An 18,069-nucleotide genomic window follows, 5' to 3' on the forward strand; every position below is an offset into this window, starting at 1 on the left:
GCTCCCAAAGGAGCAGGTGGACGGAGGAGCGTGTGACACAATAGGGCCTGGCATGAGGGCGCTGGGGTAAGAACATGGGAAAGCATTTGCCGTCATTATAATCCAACTTCTGCCTGATGTTGGGAACGGCGACATCTCAATGTGCTGCCTTTTCCCAGGCTGTGCTGAAATTAAGCACAGAAGACTGATCCCAGGAAGAGATAATGCCAAATGACCAAAAGAGAGCTTGAAAAGGAAAAGATGCAGAATTAGAGGGAGTAAACCCCCTCATTGACATTAAACCGTGCTTAGATGAATACAGTACCAGGTAATTTTTAGACAACTACAGAGTGAAATCAAGGGAAGAACCCTTGAAACAACTTGCTGTAAGCTGTTAGCTCGCAATATTTTCCTTTCCCTTGTTTAAATGTGTCAAGTCCGTCTGTAAGGCATATTAAGAGCTCTTCCTTGCTTTGTTTGGATAATCTGGGCTCTCCTATGGCAGCCCGTGGCATGTAATGATTATGAGGCCTTTCCCAAATGTGTCCTATTTGATTTCACGGCGGTTTGCAAATGCCTCCCTGTTCCCTCGGTTCTGAGCCTCTTAAGCAAAGCCCCTGAATATAGTTTCCCTGTACAGACAGCTGAGCTGTAGGAAGGTCAGTTCTTGCTATCAATTTATGTGCGTTACCCTATTTGCTGGATGTAAGCACAGCTGCTAGGATACCCTGGGACTCTCTGCCACCCTGGGCTTTCTCAGTACCTTGCTTTGTGCATTACAGGGCAGTTAAGGAAGCAGAAGGGAGCAGGCAGGATCTGGGGCTAAAGCTACCTTTCTGAGATGTTTTCCAGGCAGCTGCAGGTTCTGGGCCCTCTGCCCCAGCTCCATCCAATATGGAGCTGGCAGGGCAGTCGTGCCCTTGCAAATGCAAGGTCAGAGGCTGGCACTGTTAGTGCTTGAGTACCCATTTCTCACTACAACAGTGTTCGTGGAAGCCCTCTCTGCTTCCTCTGCCGATCTTTCAAAACTGATGAGGAAACCTTTCATTTCCTGTGCCAGCTGCGGTCAGCCTGCTTCCCTGCACTCAGCGTCACCGTCAGCAAGGCCACAACCTGTTGTCATTGCTGATGGTTGGCAAAAACCTATTGCTGAGCAGAGAGCATGAGTCCTGTTGGAAATCAATTCCTAGCATTATTTTGTCAGTCAGTGGCCGGCACTGTTAGGTGCAATCCCTGCTGTATGTCCGTTCTGGGTGTGCTGTGCAGCTCTGGGCCCACGCAGAAAGGCTGTGGCCTGTGGGAAGGCCAAGGGCTCAGCGAGGTGGGAAGGAAGCTGTGACCCAATTTCCAGTTCATCCCAATTTCCAGAGATACGAAGTGAGTGGTTTTAAATAATGCCATCCCATCACCAACGTCCCACGGCTCCCAAGGGCTAAACCAGCTCGCGCTGATTAAAGCATTATCCGTTCCTCGGCGCGGGCAGATGGTGCAGCAGGCGTTAGCTTTCTGCTCGGGACCCACCGAGGCACACTTCTTTTGTTGGCAGTTTAACACCGTGAATGGGGCAATGTGGGAAACCCTTGGAATTGCGGGCTCGCACCGTCTGATGTGAATGGTGAACCAGGCAAGCTGCCTTGCAGCGTGCACAAAACAACAGCCCTGCGCCTTGAGCCCCAGCTTCCCGCCCCTGAAAGGACAGCAGATCTGCCTCACCTACCCTGGTAGCTTGGGAGGAATAAAAGAGAAACAAGTCTTTTTTTTTTTTCTTTTTTTTTTTCCCCCTCTTATGTTTGTTTTGATTATTGAGGCTTGGAGACTTACAGGCAACAGGATACTTCCCCACATGAACGTCAGGTTAAGGAACTCCCTGGAGTGTCCCTACTGTGCATCCTGTGTGGGATGTGCTCTCTGGAAATGCTTCAGTAAGGGAAGAACTCCTTTGCTGGAGGCAGAAGGTTTGCTCTGTGCCAAAGCCTCTGTAAGCAGTTTTCTCAGCCGGGGCTCTTGAAATTCAGCTGTCAGCTCCTGGTCTGTCCCACTGACACCTGTTGGTGGTCCAGGTCCTCATCCCCTCTCTGCCAGGGATCTGTGCCCTGTTGTGTGGAGCCAGGAGGAAGGCTGGCAGCGGGGCTCAGAAGCAGGGTTCACAGAAACGTGGCCCCAGATTGCCAGATGTGCAGAATGTGGCACAGTCATTCCTTTTCTCAGAGTCTGATGTGCTGGGTAGGCCTACTGTTGGAAGCAGCAGCCATGCTGTGCACACAAGGGCTTGCTTTCTTAGTGATTCCTCTGTCAATCCCACTGTGGTCACGAGTTGCAGAACCACCCATGAGATCATCTGTATCCAAACAGCTGGAGCACTGCTGGGCCGTGGAGCTTCTGCTGGGGGGTGGCAGTGTCAGCACAGGCTGACTGAGCCTCACGCTCCTGTGTGCCCTGGGCCGTGCTTTGTGCACATGGCTTGGTGGCTTACACCTTGCCTTTCCACAGAGCATCTTTATTTTAGACCATTTCCTATATCCACGTCAGCCTGTCTCAGAAATGCTTTTGATGGTGTTTTTAAAGAAATAATTACAATATTTTTTTCTATGCCTTCCATAAATGGTTTAAAATCTTTCTGACAACCCCTCTCAAGACACCTATTTAGTGTCAAAGAGCATAACGTTCCCAAGTTTTAAAAGGGCTCACATAATGCTGATCGATCAATGTGCTCCTTGGGAAAATAGCGCTCCAGATGGCCTATCGGGACAGGAATTGCTGGTCACCACAATGCAGAGCCAAAAAGCGTCACTAATGCGGGCTGTTGTGAGGCACGCTTCCTTTGTGGTCCCTTTGAATGTCATAAATGGGGAAGAAAGTGTGGGAAACTCTGAGAAACTCAGGCCCACACTCTGAGGTTAATAGGGGCTTTGTCAGGAGAGTATTCCTGGGCTGTGGGATCAGCATAATAAACAACGTCTTCCCGAGGGGCGGGAATGTGTTGGGGCAGGGGAGCGTAACCCCAGGGGACAGAGGAGCTTTACATTCAATTATTATAAGTGATAATAATTAATAAATTGTAAACATAACCTTTGCTTCGCTGGGAAGGGTGAAACCGGAGGTCTGGCTTTTTGCTCACCAGTAATTGGGGAGGTGAAGCCCGCAGGCTCTGGCAGCCCAGGAGCAGAAGGGCCTCGTGCAGTCGCTGGCCGCCTTCCTCGCGCTGCCCAGCACAGCTCCCTGCAGGCAGAGGGCCGGAGCTGCCCCAACCCCGGGCTGCTTGCTGCCTTAATTGGGTATGGTTTAAAAATACACAGGCATGGATGAACAGCTTGAGTTTCGTTGGGATGCAGAGGCTTGTACTAATTGACAAAGGCAGGTTGAGCGCAGCAAGGTGGTGACTTTTCACCATCACTAAGCAACCAGCAAAGCTAAGAATATCCCCTCTGAATTATTGCGTATCTCGTTAGGAAAAACAGATCTGTCTCAGCACTGGTATCAGCACCGGTGAATTGCAGAACGGTACCAGAAACCCATCCTGTACTTCATTGGCAGGTGGATGAACAGCTCTCACCTGGCTTGTGTGCTCTATGTAAAGTAAGAAGAAAAGGGGCCATGCAGCCATAATGAGGTAAAGCAAAAGGTTGTGAGGTGGCAGGGGGTCCATGGCAGGTCACGTACTGGCCAGGTGCGGATAGCAGGGTTTGCAAACAGTTGATTTGATCAGCTTGGATGATCTGAGTTTGACCCATGTGCTCTGTGCCCAGGGACCTGCCCAGGCTGCACGTGGGCACTGTGCCTCTGCAAATCCCGCTTAGCTTGGGGCGCCCAGCTGGTGCAAGGCGTGTAGGCAGCCTCTTGTAAATCTCCTATAAGAGGATATGCCAGATTTGTGTGCTGAATTGAGCTGGGGTGAGAAAAACGAGGGAGGACCATGTGAAAGAGAGGCAGTGGAGAAAGCATCTCTTCTGCAGGAGGGAAGGGAGCACTCTGAAGCCTGTGGGTGTTTTTCAGCTCCTGAGACACAAACCCCATTCCTGGTGTGTTTTGGACCCCTAGGTAGGTGTCAGGGAAAGAAAAGAAGTAAAGACTATGGGGAAATGGTTTAGGAGGAGAAATACTGTTTTAATCTTGGATTGCTATCGAATCATCTGTCCTTTCAGCCATTGTTTTGTGTGTTACTACCTCTTAATTGGACAGAAGGCAAGGAACTGAGCACAGATTGGTGAGCAAATTAATGAGGAATGAGGAGAAATAAACTGGTTGTGAGATTTGTGATTTGCTGAGGTCCAAATAGGTTGCTGCAAGTACCTGGGGCTACACCACTCAGATTGCCCCTTCTCTTTCACCTCCAGTTCTGGTTCTGATTGCTTCTCCTGGAGATCCTTCTCTGCAGGATCTGAAATCCTGCTCTGCCAAGTGTCACAGATACAAACTGTCCTGGAACGAAGGGCTTGGAAATGGCATCTGCTGCCTTCCCCACTGCAGGGTCTGCCTGCAGCGTTGAGTCCCAGAGCATTATCCATTTTAATCATTTAAAACCAAAGGATTACAGGCCAAAACCATTTTTATTGTATTGTACAGCAAAGACACCAAAGTTGAGCATCGCACAGGATGAATACATCACAACTTTATAAAAGCTTCTTAAGCTCTTTAGCACATTCAGCCAAACGCTTTGTACTGATTGCCTCCCTTCTTCCCCCACCCTCACCCAAGATATATTACAGGTATTTCCTTTACAAAAGGCATCGATTTTCCCTCCTTGGAGAGCAGCATACTGGATATTCAGAGAATTTTCCCTACTCTATCTGTTATCATAATAACGATCTGTAAGGAATTGTGCTATGAATAGCATGGGAACTTCAGAAGCATCAGTGATTCTGAATAACATCTTTCACTCAGGAGAGCTCAATGCTGGCTTTATGATACAAAGTACATTCTCAGAAGTGCTCCTTCTTTGCGAAGGTCGGGACATTGTCTGCAGACAATGCAGCACTTGAACCAGTGACCCAGGGAGTTCATAGAGAGATTTCCACTGGCAGCCGCGGGCTCAGCAGCCAGGAGGTGAGGTGGAAGTGAAGGGCTTTGGCTCCAGGTTGCTGCAGAGCTCAGCCTTCTCTCGGCTCGGAGCCACCGGCAGGAGCAGCAGATCTGCTGCGAGATACACAGTCCTTCAGTGTGAAGGGAAACTACTCAGCGACCTTCATTTCTCACAACAGAAAAACAAAGCCTTCCCCCTCCCACCTTTGGAAAGCAATGTTTCCTACTTTGAAGAGGGATCATTAAATCACAAGTCCCTCTATTTTTTTTTCTTTTTTTTTAGCAAAACATAGGAATAAAGCAAAGTTCATCAGTAGGTCTACCAGGGTCTCCAGATGGTATGAGCTGCTGCTGCAGTTTTCTGGGCAGTTTTCTGGGCAGGCTGCTTTCTGGCAAACACACAGGGTGAGCGAGGTGCACTGCGTGTGGCAGGAGAGCGTGTGATGTCTGCACCCATCTGAGCTTTGCAGAAGTGCTTGAGCAGCTGGGCCTGAGTTTCCTTCTTGGGTTCATAGTAGGATAGAAAATGCATTGCTTCCTTTAGGCACCGCAGGTATCCGCTGTTGAAGTCCTGCTCTGGGTTCTTGTGAATGAATGCTAGAAAAGAAAGAAAAGCAAATAGAGTGAGATAAGGTTGTTATCCAAGCACGGGGCAGTGGCAACTTGTGCTTGAAGCTTCTTTCAGGGGACTGAGTCTTTGAGACTTGAATGTGCCTTTGGGCCGTGGTCTGGGGGGGAGCAACCCAGGGATTTCTTGGATAGCAGATGCCCATGGGAGTGTGTGATGTGGTGGTGCTCTGTGCTCACCTGGCTCCTGCAGCTGGCTCTGCTGCTTCAGGTAGCTGACGGCCACCTCCAGGACATCGGCTTTCTCCAGCTTGGAGTTGGGTTGGTGTCTCTGGAACTCCTTCTCCAGGAGCAGCTTCAGCTGCTCAATGCTGCTGTTAATCCGGTCACGGCGCATTTTCTCCACCACCGGCTTCCTGAGCTGTAAAAGAAATGCAGCACTTATTAGAGATTTTCTGTGGCCTGACCTACTTTGCCTTCTGACCCATTCCCTGGTACACTCAAAGTTCAGGGACGCTTTCTTTTGGTGGGAGAGCTTTGCCATGCTGCCTACCTGTTACTCACTCATTCATTTTATGTTTAATCCCATTTGTATTCCCCAAGACCATCTTCTTTCTCCTTCTCCCATCTTTTCCCATGTAATGCTTGTTTGGCAGAGAGAGTGCCTTGCACAGAGCACAGACCAGTCCTGACCAATGTGATCCTGTCAAGGGCTTTACTTACTTTATTCTTCTCTTTTGGCAGCAGTTTCTCATCCATGTGGATCATGAGAGTGTTACTGGGAGCCATTCCAGGTGCTGTCAGCCCTGGATGCTGCCTGTCCACGTGGGCTGCTGTGCTGAGCATGAGGCTCTGGCAGTGCTGACCACCTCTATTTATACACCCAAGCGTTTAGCAGATATGTGAGTCTTGAGGTTGCTGGTGTTTCCCACAGCCAGTCAGCCAATCCAGGCACGCAGCTGAACAATAGGGGAAGCATCCATCAGTGCACGGTGCATTGATCCTAAATGCCCTGGAGAGAATAACCTTCTGCCCACGCCGACTGGTGGAGTGTGCAGCCTGGCTCTGCTGGGCTGCCCAGGGATCTGGGAAAACACTGACCCTCCAGCTGGTTGTCTGCGCTCAGTAGCGCTCCTGCGTCCCTGCATGTGCCAGTCACATTTGTGGAGTGGAGGAGGCACGCTTTTGGGGGAAGGTAGGAAAGGAAGGCGGGGAACAGTGTTAGGGTGCAAATCAACAGCACCAGACACATCCTGTTACTCTTTCTGAAGAGCACACTTCCCAGCCAGCCTCCTAGCTGCAGTGTGCCGGGCCATGTGTGCATGTTTGTGCTTGTGCATGCAGTCGTTGCACTGTTTTTACTGCAGTAATGAGTGAACTGATGTGTTATCAGGGTGAAACAACGAGTTTGTTAGCCTGGCATGTCTAAATGCTGTGGAGAGTCTGAAGTCAGGTGCTAGGATGGCGGATAGCAGAATAAAGACGGAATGAGAATCCGATGGAAACTGTAACCTCTGTTTGCCTCTTCCCATTAACACACTGGGACCATGACCCTCTTGGGACAGTGTTGCATGGCTTTTATTACAGACAGGCATGTGCTTCCTGGCAGAACTGGCCCGGTCACCCCATAGCTCTTTCTTGTCCCTTTTCTATCCTCTTTCTTTCATACAGATTCTTTCAAGCATGATGGTAGGGATGAGCTAAATAACAGCATCAAGTTCAGTCCCAGAACCCCAGGCTTGAGCAGGCAGAGGCAGGTTGTCCAAGGGACTGAGTAACCAAGGCCGATCTCCAATTCTCCTGCTCACCTGAGATTTGAGGCATGACATCTTTTCATCCCACCTAGGAGTGTCCCTGCACTGTGGCAGACTGGACCTGCCAAGAGCGTTCAACCAGCACACTGCTTTACCATGCTTTACCTTTACTGGTTTACCATATCAGCCATATCAGCCATATCAGCCCTGCTCAGTATTCTCATCTGGAAGACGGAGATGGTGCTGCTTGCTCTTATATGCATGAAACGTTTCACCAAAAATAAGCAAATGTTCTTTTTTGGCAAAGGCAAGAAAATGAATGAAATTTTGTGGACACTTTAGATGAACTCTGATTTTGTCTGATTGCAGGGTGTATTGAGGCAGCACTGAAAACCATCTAAAGCTGCTGGAGCGAACTGCTGTGTCCCATTGCCTGAGGCCTGGCCTGCAGGGGCAGAGGTGTGCTCATCTCCCAGTGTGCTGCTTGTGCATGGAGTATGCCTGAGGATCTAGAAGTGGAAACGGCGGAGGGAGGCATGTGTGAGGTAAGACAGCTGAGGACAGATTCTTATTTGGAAGTCCTTAAGTGAAGCCCAGGTTTAACAAGAAGTTGACAGGAAGGAGGGAAGTGTCACTGAAGTAGCCAGCTTCATGGTTTTCATTGTATGGGCCTGAATGGGCTTAGCTCTTTGTTAAGGGCAGATGTTGTCTTCAGAGCCCTTTATTCCTGTGTTGTGGGAAAGCCAGGAGACAAGTCATCTCATGAACGCTTTGAACTGGTCAAAGGATTATGGTACAAGATAAGATACAGCTCAGAGACCATGCCATAGCTTTTGCCAGCTGTCATAAGATGTTACCCTTTGTTCTGTAGCCTTTGAATGGACTTCCTCCAAAACTTGGCGTCCTGTGCTCTCCCTCCTAGCAAATGAGCACTGGTGTCAGGCCTTGAAGCTAGGAGGTGACAGGTAGGCATGTACCAAGCTGGTTAAATTTAAGAGACTCTTCAACGTCAAAGAACATCTTTTTCCTGACTCCTGAGAAGCAAGCCTGACCTTTATTGCTGTCTTATAACTGATAGCCAGATGGTCTTTTGGGAGTTGGATTCTTTCCCTTTAAATCATTCAGGTTCAAGCACCATCACTAATGTTGTGAGTAGTTGCAAGGCACACTTCTATTGTCCCTACAAGAAATGTTATCAATAGGGGAAAAGTATGGGAAAGGCAGAGAAATTCAAACCCACACAGCCTAGTGCTAATAACTCCTTTGTGGAGCCTGTGCTTCTGTCAGGGCACTATGAACTCACAAGGCTTTTTCAGTGAGTAAGGCTGAAAAGCTCATGTTGTGCTGTGCAGGCAGCAGTTACTCAGGAATCTGTTTACTAGGAGAAAGGGGCGAGGTGGGGCGGGGGGCAGGGATGCTGGTTCTCACTCGGGGGGGGCTGGAGGAGCGCTGAGCTCAGCTGCAGCCCTGGCTGGTTGGTTTGCTGTGCTGTGCCTCAGGGTGCTCTCTTGGGAAATGGGAGCAGTGCTACTGGACAGAGGCCTGTTAGGAACTGCCGTGGGTGCTAGAGAGCCCTTGTGCTTTCCTGGCAGAAGAGGCATTGCTTGGGAATCCTGCAAACTCCTGTGAGAGCAAAGTGGAGAAGGAACAGGTCTGGGGACAGAACTCTGCAAGCAGGAGCGTGCAGGGCATGATTGCACCACAGGGTACTGTGTTAGAGAGGAACCTCAGTGTGGCATTATTGTGCCTTCTTTAAACATCAGAGCCCTGGCAAAAAAACGTCTTTAATTACTGTAAAGTACATTCTTTACATGTTTAACCTCTTGAATTAGTTTTTCTTTAGATCCCGAATACTTAATGTACTGTTATTCCCAGGTGCATAAGTGGTCTTTTATCATTAAGAAACATATGAGACAACTTGATCTGCATTTTCAGGGCTGTTAGAGGCAAAAGCAATTTCTGTAGCTGCTTGTGTGGCTGACCCTGAAATAGTCATACACCCAATGACATAGTCTTTGTATAATGAGTATTAAAAATAATTAAAAATTAAGGAGAATTTATTATTTTTCTGCCCAGCTGAAATTCCCACAAGTCACCTCTCAGCATATTCAAGAGTGCACAAGAGGGATTTATTATTTCCTGGTATATTGACTCTGAAAGGTCTGGGGATTACAGCTGCTTTGCACATGAATAGCTGGAGTGTGTTGTACAAAAGGCACGGTCTGTGGGATAATGGGGTTGGATGTGGGAAAGCGCTGACCCTGGGGGAGAGCAGGCTGGTGCCTGATGGCAGGAATCAATTATGGCTCAAAGGAACACATTGCCCTGGGAGCAGGCTTCGCGGGAGCCACCATGTTATGTGTTTACCACCCTCCTTCTCCAGCAACCCATATAAAACAGTCACAGAAAATATCCTATCCTTCTGTCCTTAGCAGGGGACTCAGCTACACCTTGCTCTGTAATTACTCTGTTAGTGGCCTGTTGGTTATGATCTCAGGAACGAAACGGTTCCCATCTCAGGGAGAGTGCTGAGACCAGCACTTAGCTCACACATGCCGCCAGTTTTGAGACTGTAAAGCATCCCAAATCTTGGTGAGTGAATTCAGTGCACTCTCCAAAGCCCTTAGGAGCACCTGGAGCCCAGCAGTCACCTCTCAGCTCCAGCCAAAGCAGGGGAGCAGCCTGTTGCTGCTGCTGAGCTCCTGCACTTCCTTGGTTTTGTCTTTGGAAGATAGTGCTATTCAGTTCTTACATTGATCTGGCATCATTGCTAACCTTTCAGATGTCAAAATTTGGGTTTCAACAAACAATTCAATGGGATAGAAAGTCATAGGGATTTAACAAAACTTACTTGATAGTTATAATAAAAGTAGAAGTATTTTAATGGATTTTTACTTACCATTTGAACTGTGCTTGCATTGACATTTTTTGTTTTTTCTCTTTGCCAGAAGACTGGCAGAGGGACACGTGCAGGATCTAACTGCACATAAGGTAGAGTTGGTTGCCCTCACCATCATGTCATAGTGCAAGGCGCACTGTCAGACCTCAGGGTCAAGGGAATCTAGTGCAATGGGGGAAGTTTCTGACCCTAAAGAAGAAGCAGTATAGAGAATAGGACTGGGACCCCCAGAACACCACCTTGTGTAGCTGGCAGCACTTGTGCCCATGAGCATTTGCAGCTTGAGGCTGTGAGTAGGAATTAGACAGGAAGCCCTAAGAGCTGCTGCTGGGGTTTGTTGTCCAGACACCTTTTGCTATGGACAGTGGTCAGCATGTAACACCAGCCACACACAGACAGCACTGAATTGTTCACTACAGCAGAATGGATCCTTCTGCATTTCTAAGCCCTGGTTTCATCCAGCCCAGCTGCCTAAGACCTGAAATTCTCTTACGAACTCTGTTCAGCTTCTTACAGAGAGTTGATGTAATTCAGGGCACAGCGTATCCTCTCTTCTGAGGTCCCAGAATAGCTGTTACTGCTGGGAAGCAGCTGGATGAACTGAGTGGTGCCGACAGACAGCTCTGCACTACAACTGGGGACAGCTGCAGTTTAACACTGAGGTTTTGGTAGGTCTCTGGGAGCATGAATAAACAAATTAATTTTAATATTAAATCTTGATTTACTTTCCAATCAGATCAAGTCCATTTCTATCGATTCGATCATTAAGTACTTCCTGATTGAGCACTTGAGTGCATTTTCCTTTTCAGCTATTTTTTTGGTTTGAACAAATTGTACTGAATCACATTTGCAAAAGGCACTACTGAACTTGAGTGCAAAGGAGAACTTTTGCATCTGCTTAGCTAGGAGGGGCACTGCTCCAAGTGTGGTCCATGCAGGTAATCCCTATTCTCCCATAAGCTGGGGTACTGGCAGCTATTCAGAAATAATAAAGCCAATTAAAACAAAAGTGGGTTCTGAGCATCTTCGCAAAACAAGTCTAAAATGACTTCTGTTTCAGACCACTGGACTGCAGGTAGGCTGAAATACTGAAATTTGGGTTTCTCCTTTCTGTCTCATTTTCTACCTTTGTAAAAAACTTTGCTAGTAATACGTTCTTACATTGCAGAGGAGGTTGCTGAGATTCATTAGTTGGTATTTGTAAAGCACTTTGAAAATGCAAAGCCAGTGCATTATTCTTGGCCTTGCGGATGCTTTCCATGTTATTAAAAACAGGATTTCAGAAAGGCTTATAGGGGATCAAAACAGCATCCCAAACTTGAAAGGAAGCACGACTGTTAAACCATCAACTGTCGCCTCCCCCTCCAGCCAGATGTTAAGCCCTAAAGAACTGAAGTGGCACAAGGAATTACTTTCCCAAGTTCCCCCAGCTGGGCTGACAGGCCTTGATCAATGGTTTTCTCCACTGTGAGTGCTATGCAGATGGTCTACCCAGAGCAAGGTTTCTGTGAAGTACAAAAGGAAGTCAAACACCATTTCTAATTCAGCTTGTAGCATGGCACACTTCCTTTATCCTCTGCCTGAATGCAGTGAATAGGAGAGCAGTGTGGGAAACTGGAAGGGACTCCAAACTCACACAGTCTGAGTGGCTGTAAGACACTCCTGTCCTCAGACCACATCTGCCTGTGACAGACGGGAAAAAGAGTGACAGAACGAAAAATCAGATTATAAAAACCTGCTTGAACGGGAAAATTAGGTCTGAGTAAAAGGAAGAAAGTGAAGAAAGCCATGCAGAGAAACAGAAATTGTGACAGGGCCAAGCAAGGGACTGCCAAACAGCAGAGCAAGGAAGGGCTGGGAGGAAATGGCTGAGGAATGAGATGCAGGAGCAGAACCTTGCTCTTCCACCAGTAAGGCCAAAGAGAATTGTCCCTCTGAAGGCAGCAGAGGTGGTTTCAGCTCACACTGCGACTTCTGAGCCACATATTCTGTCTTGCCTCCTTACTAAAGACTGGCTTGCATTTGATAAAAAAATGTTTGCCAGAATGATTGAAAAAATAAGTACAGCACATTGCCTGTGGAACAGCAGGGCACTGCTCCCTAGCTCCATGTGTCAGCCAGCGGCCGTTCCTTGAACAAGCTTGGAAATGCTGAGCTTTAAAACACAACCAGTGTAGGTTCCATTCAGTCACCCATCACCACAGCTTTGGCATTTTTGCATCTCTTTGCTGCACTGCACTCAGAGCAAAAGGTTCCTCTGCACCATGAGGATCTGTGCACTCACCCAGGCCTTACCTGACTGCTTTGTGCAGATGTCATGCTGGTGCTTGTCAGAGATCCCCAAGGGAGCTGCATCTCAGCTGAGGCATCCGTGTCTGCAGCCCCCTGATGAGTATTCAGTCTTTTACCACAAACCACAGGAGCTGAGCTTGGCTACTACGAAAATTAGCTCAGATTTCATATCAGTAATTCTATGGGGAAGCTCTTCATTAATACTTCTAAACGGTAATGGGGTGGTTCAAGGAGCAAAACAGGGAACAGACCAAATTCTAGGACTGATATTTGACAGGGGAAAATTAAGGCTCAAATTCTGCTGATTAGAATTTGGATGAATTCCTCTGTAGGTGGAGGGATAATTGTGCACAAAGAGGTGAGAAAGGAGCTTTGGAGGTACAAAGCCTACAGGCTGAATGCTGCAGTCTGCTTTGCTCTTTGTGGAGGCCAGAGTTCCTGTTGGCTTTAGTGAGGACCCAAATAGTTCCAAAACCTGGACAGTTCTATTTTTTAACCTTAGTATGATTTTTAGGACACAGCACTTAATGATGTCTCCAAAATTTTGCTAGCTTTCCTGTTCTCTGAGCCATTGCTCTCAAGCATTTTGGCATTCTCAATGACTTTCTAACATACTGCCATGGAAGTTTGTGTACCTCAGAGTTTCCCACACCATTTCTTAACTATATTCATTCCTGTCACAAAGGAAGTGTGCCTGACTACAAACCGCATTAGCAACGGTGCTTGCCTCTGCATTGTGTTCAGTGGGAAACCCTGCTCCCAAAAGGCCATCTGGGCTGCATGTATCAGGAGAGAAGCAATGGGGGCAATGAGCATCAAGACTTGGGAAAGCAGCAGCATCCTTAAGTCTTCCTACAGAGCTAACATCTGGCAGAGGTTCTGGGGCATTACTTATGCTGTATTTCAAACATCCACATCCAGTATCTTGGGATCCTAGTAAGTTCTCTATCCAATATTGTGGATGTTTGGAATCACAGTAAAAGGTGTATAATTGGGAATTCATGAGCCTTAGTGTAAAGTCCACTGGCTCTGTTAGCATTATTCTAGGGATGATGATGATTATTATTGCTTTCTTATTCTCTTTTCACTTGAGCCGTGTGTTGCAGCAGTGAGGTAAGGCACGGGGCTACAGCAGCTGTCCTGGTGCAGGCAGCAGCAGCCCCACTGGGTTCCTCTGCCCTCTCCCATGTACACTTCTTCAGCAGCACAGAGCAAACCCCAGAACAGCAGGGGCTCACCCATGTGGTAAAAAAGACGAGGGCAGACCAAGAGACCCAAGTCACACATCTGTTCTGCTATGGGAAGTTCATATGTCCTTCCCCAGAATAAAAGTCCTGCAGTGAAGCAACCCTATAATGCACAGCTTCCTGAGAACCTGAGTTTCAAAGTTCTGTGCTGCAGGTAGTTGCAGAGAAGGCATCTGACACTGGCCACCTGTGTAAGGCTAAAACTGGAGTGCCTGTTTGAGCAACTTGCACTGTGAGAGGCAATGATGACTCGTAGGGCTGTTTACTAGGAGTTAATCTGGGAAACTGAAGCTGTTTCTAGCAAAATTGCTAGCGGACCCTATTGATCACAGCATTGCCACATTTATTTCTCATGCACTTGTCAGAGAGCTCAAAAAATGAGTTGGTACTCAGGAGTTTCTCTTTCAGAGAATCTCCCCAAGAGAGATGCACAGAGAGAAAGATTGGTTTCAGAGGTGGCATTACATGAGCTCAAAGATAATCCACAAGCTTTAAGGAGAACACGTGAAATGGTGTCACAAAAACTTTCCCACAACTTGACATAAAAGACTCAGAGCCCAACAGCTGCTGCTCTGTACGCAAAGAAGGGAGGCTATTCACCAACAGTACAATGGGGATGGAACAGCAGATCCTGGAAGAGGTCATTTAGGCCTTACCTGAGCGAACAAATGCATGAGTTGCAGGGTCAGAGAGAAATGTAGACGTGTTTATGCATTCACATTAAAACACATGCATGATCGCATATATGAATGTGTCAGTATATAGATGAACACACAAACTGTATTGATGTAGACACAGTATTTATGTAGTACCCTCGCTGATTCAGTAAGAGATCCCAGCCATAATCCCTAGCATTACTTTACAGTCGTTTATCTGACAGTTCACATTCCCATGTTGCTGCTTGCAGAGGGATATGCTGAAGCTCGCATAAAGGGGAGCTGAACTGACGTGATTGCAGCGCACACCTGGAGCAAATCGGGGGCTGGCACAGCTCAGATGTGTGGTTCATGGCCTGCTCTGCCCTTCTGCAGCCCTTCTCTGTGCAGGTCTTGGGTGCATGTGTAGAGAATGCAGAAAACACTGCTGCCATTCCCTGCAGCTGTTTGTGTGTGGCTGGAGCTCATAAATAAAGCATTTGTTTATAAGATGCAAATAGCAGCACTGTTAACTCTTTTGAACAGAGACTGCAGTGCAAAATAATGAGGAATCAGAATTTTGACTTTAGCAGTTTTACAGGCTGTGTGAATTTGTTCTGCACTCCTTTGTGCATGGATTAAATGAAAGCAATATATGAAACTGACCTGATCCCCAAACTCAAATATTTCTCCTCTTGGATTTATCTTGTAGATGTTTGAACAACATTGGGTGCTTGTGACAGGGCTTGCGAGTATTCAAAGTGGTTCATAAGATCTCAAGGAAAGAGAACAATTATCAACATAGAAACTTTTCTGGATAGCTGTGTGTATTTAAAGGTACATATTTTACAAATACATTTAAAGGTATTTGCAGTGAGGCAAACTGAAAAAGCTGTTTTCTGTTTCACTTGGGCAAAACTGGTGTGCCCCTGGCTTACTGTGAGAACGAGGCAAACAGCCTTAAAGAACTTCTGCTCTTTACCTCAGGAAGCCAGAAGCTGCTCGTGTGTGCACTGCATTGGTGCACGCTTAGCGTGTGCCTCCTGCAGCCCGGGAGGAGCGCGGCCGCACGCAGCCTGCACGGGGGGCTCGTTGCCCTCCACGGCTGCTGGCCGCCTCCTTCCTGCGCACCCGTGGCCGCCGGCCTGTGCTGGGAATGCCATTGATCTCTGGCATTAGTCAGCAGCCTTTGCCCATTGAAGGCCAGCTCTTTCCCAGCTTCTGACATGTAATTCTGATCCCGGGCTTTCACATACCACGCACTCCCCACCTGCTCATCTGGGGGAAGGTCATTATCCCCAGGCTATTCACTGGCACTGGAGCATGCAAGAATAGATGCTTCTGTTATTGTGCTGCCTATCTCTCTGATTGGCCACAGAGTGTGGGAAACTCCGCCAAGCCGCAGACCCACAGACTCTCAGGAAGGCTGCACAGTATAAATGCAGGGCTGAGGCAGCTTCCAACGACACATTTCTCCTGGACTTCCACTCTGAGACATTCCTTCCCCTCTCGGGACAGATGGCTCCCAGCGTTGTTTTCCTGGAGCCCGACAACCTGCTGACGCCAAAGGAGAGAAACAAAGTAAGTCCAGATGTGGTGGGGCAGCTTGGAGCCATGCTCTCAGCTGTTCTTGTAGCAGTTTCCAAAAGCTGAGAAACTGGTCCACATTGTTTAGGAACAGTGTGAAATGGCAGAGAGGAGATCTAACAGTGAGTCTCTTTCCCTTTGCTTTTTACAGCTCAGGAAGCCGGTGGTGGAGAAGATGCGCCGTGACCGGATTAACAGCAGCATTGAGCAGCTGAAGGTGCTGCTGGAGAAGGAGTTCCAGAGACACCAACCCAACTCCAAGCTGGAGAAAGCTGACATCCTGGAGATGACTGTCAGCTACCTGAAGCAGCAGAGCCAGCTGCAAATGAAGAGTGAGTATCAAGTTTACTTCAGCCTTTAGTTTTCTATAAATCTGTGATGGTTTTCTGAACCTTTTGCCATGAAGAATTGCTCTAAACTACTTTTTTTTTCCCCTCCCTCTTTCTTCCCTTCTCTAGCTTCAGGATCCTTCCATAAAAGCTCTCAGTTTGACTTCAGAGAGGGTTATTCTCGGTGTTTGCAAGAGGCTTTCCATTTCCTCTCTCTTCATAAAGTCCGAACTGAAACACAGACCAAGCTCCTCAGTCACTTCCAGAAGAGCCAGTCCACTGCTCCAGAGGTTTCCTTTTCCCCCAGCAAGCCCAGCACCCTGAAGCAAGCATCACCAAAAGACGCCGGTACTCTCTGGAGGCCCTGGTAGTCAGGGAAGCTCTCACTTAGTGAACCTTTGCCTCTTAAAGTCCAGAGGAAGAAACTGACTGCATCCGATAGTCCAGCTCTGATCCTCTCTTCTGTAGGGTGCATTATTTCCCCATATACTTTATTTATGTGTGAAAAGAATGGCGTGCTTTTGACTTTTATGGGATCCTTTGGCAAAAGCTCAGGCATTCTGTTGAATTGAAGCTGTGTAGGTACTGGTGGTACAGAGCACAGTGTGTTGCCCACTTTGTGGGCACATGTCTCCAAATGAAGGAGGATATTTTTGTAGAAGTTACTTTTGTGATGGGCAAGAATTGCAGTAAGAGAATTTCCCTAGTATTGCATGTAAGAGCCATTGGCTTTGCTCTGGTATGACTGGTAACTCTCGTTTGCTCAGTCATTCTGGAGAATAAATGTGCAACTTCAGTTCATGCACACTTAATTAAATTCCAATTCCTCCATTTGCTCATAACTTGTACTGTGTGAAAGGTGGTTTTTGCTTTGTCCTGGACTTTTCTTCTTTGATAGTCCTAGCACATACAGTGTGATGGATGAACTGAAGCTAGGAAACTATGTGGAATATTTCTACTATTTTGCTGCTTTTTTCGATTTAGAAAAATAATGTGTTACTGCTTTATGTTAAAGAAAAGAGTAGATAAAAGGCTCGATTTGTCAATGTTATATATTTGGGTGTAAGTTATGCTTTTTCTAGCATCTTCATTATAATAATGATTGTTTGTCTGTATTAAGTGCTGTAATTCATGGTGGATAGTGTTTCTCCCATTCCTGGGACAGCCCTACGGCTTACATGCATACTGTGTATGCGTCTCTGTGTTTGTAGAGAGAAATAAAATGCATTTGTGTGCAACTTTTCTCTGGGTTCTCTGTGCTCTGTGGGATGTGTAACCATTTGGTCCCTGGAAAGCACTCACATGTCAGTCTTCCAAAGAAGAGGTGTTTTTTAAAGTTAAAGGAGCTTCATGTCTACTCTATATATTCACATTTCTGCCCTACACCTTTACCCCCATGAGGTAAGCAATTGTTACTTATGCATTCTCTTACCTGAATCGCACAGAGCTCCTCCTTAGGCTCTGCCTCTCCCAAAACCTCACCTGAGTGGTCCAGTCTTAAACTTGGCCGTCTGGCCCCCTGCTGGCAGCAGCTGGGATCTGAGTGTCCTGCAGTTTTTTCACCTGACGCTGACAGGATACAGCCTTGATCACATCAGTGCTGCGTGTCCTCTAATAACACTGGAAAATACTCTGGAGCTCTTGGCAGTAGCTTTGTAAAGTGAGGCCTTAGTTCCAGCCCTGCACGTGGTGTTACTGTGATGTAAATAGAACCAGAAATGGTGGCAGAAGGGATTAGCTTGCAATGCAGAAAGCTTTCTA

General features: G+C 47.4%; 2 protein-coding genes across 7 annotated transcripts in view; one reads left to right on the top strand and one right to left on the bottom strand.

The window, feature by feature from the left end:
• The window catches only part of LOC122186429 (transcription factor HES-5-like), a 21,147-nt gene extending 3,654 nt beyond the window's left edge, over positions 1 to 17,493 (top strand). For 3 of the 6 annotated variants that reach the window (XM_042883084.1, XM_042883083.1, XM_042883081.1), the window contains exons 2-5: positions 7,689 to 7,864; positions 15,771 to 15,973; positions 16,131 to 16,311; positions 16,438 to 17,493. In XM_042883084.1, coding sequence (XP_042739018.1) covers positions 15,911 to 15,973; positions 16,131 to 16,311; positions 16,438 to 16,679 — 486 coding nt within the window. In that variant the 5' untranslated portion in view covers positions 7,689 to 7,864; positions 15,771 to 15,910 and the 3' untranslated portion in view covers positions 16,680 to 17,493. Of the gene's footprint in view, positions 1 to 6,712; positions 6,761 to 7,688; positions 7,865 to 15,566; positions 15,974 to 16,130; positions 16,312 to 16,437 lie in introns of those variants that run through there. The other 3 variants (XM_042883085.1, XM_042883086.1, XM_042883082.1) reach the window with 3 other exon arrangements.
• Positions 5,318 to 6,411, bottom strand: LOC122186428 (transcription factor HES-5-like). Its single transcript, XM_042883080.1, has 3 exons — positions 6,289 to 6,411; positions 5,806 to 5,986; positions 5,318 to 5,595 (listed from the first exon to the last, which is right to left on the bottom strand). The coding sequence occupies exons 1-3, from the start codon at positions 6,409 to 6,411 to the stop codon at positions 5,318 to 5,320; spliced, it is 582 nt and encodes a 193-aa protein (XP_042739014.1).
• Positions 17,494 to 18,069: the final 576 nt, after the last annotated feature.

This window comes from Lagopus leucura, unplaced genomic scaffold (assembly GCF_019238085.1).
Source record: "Lagopus leucura isolate 7727_CA_CO unplaced genomic scaffold, USGS_WTPT01 Super-Scaffold_100037, whole genome shotgun sequence".
Lineage (NCBI taxonomy): Eukaryota > Metazoa > Chordata > Aves > Galliformes > Phasianidae > Lagopus > Lagopus leucura.

What these genes read in the sequence shown, in the direction of transcription:
- LOC122186428 (XM_042883080.1), bottom strand. Translation starts at nt 6,411, where the DNA reads ATGCTCAGCACAGCAGCCCACGTGGACAGGCAGCATCCAGGGCTGACA. An exon ending in TGCCAAAAGAGAAGAATAAA is followed by an intron (nt 5,987 to 6,288) that starts GTAAGTAAAGCC and finishes TTTCTTTTACAG; the next exon opens with CTCAGGAAGCCGGTGGTGGA. An exon ending in GAGCCAGCTGCAGGAGCCAG is followed by an intron (nt 5,596 to 5,805) that starts GTGAGCACAGAG and finishes TTTCTTTTCTAG; the next exon opens with CATTCATTCACAAGAACCCA.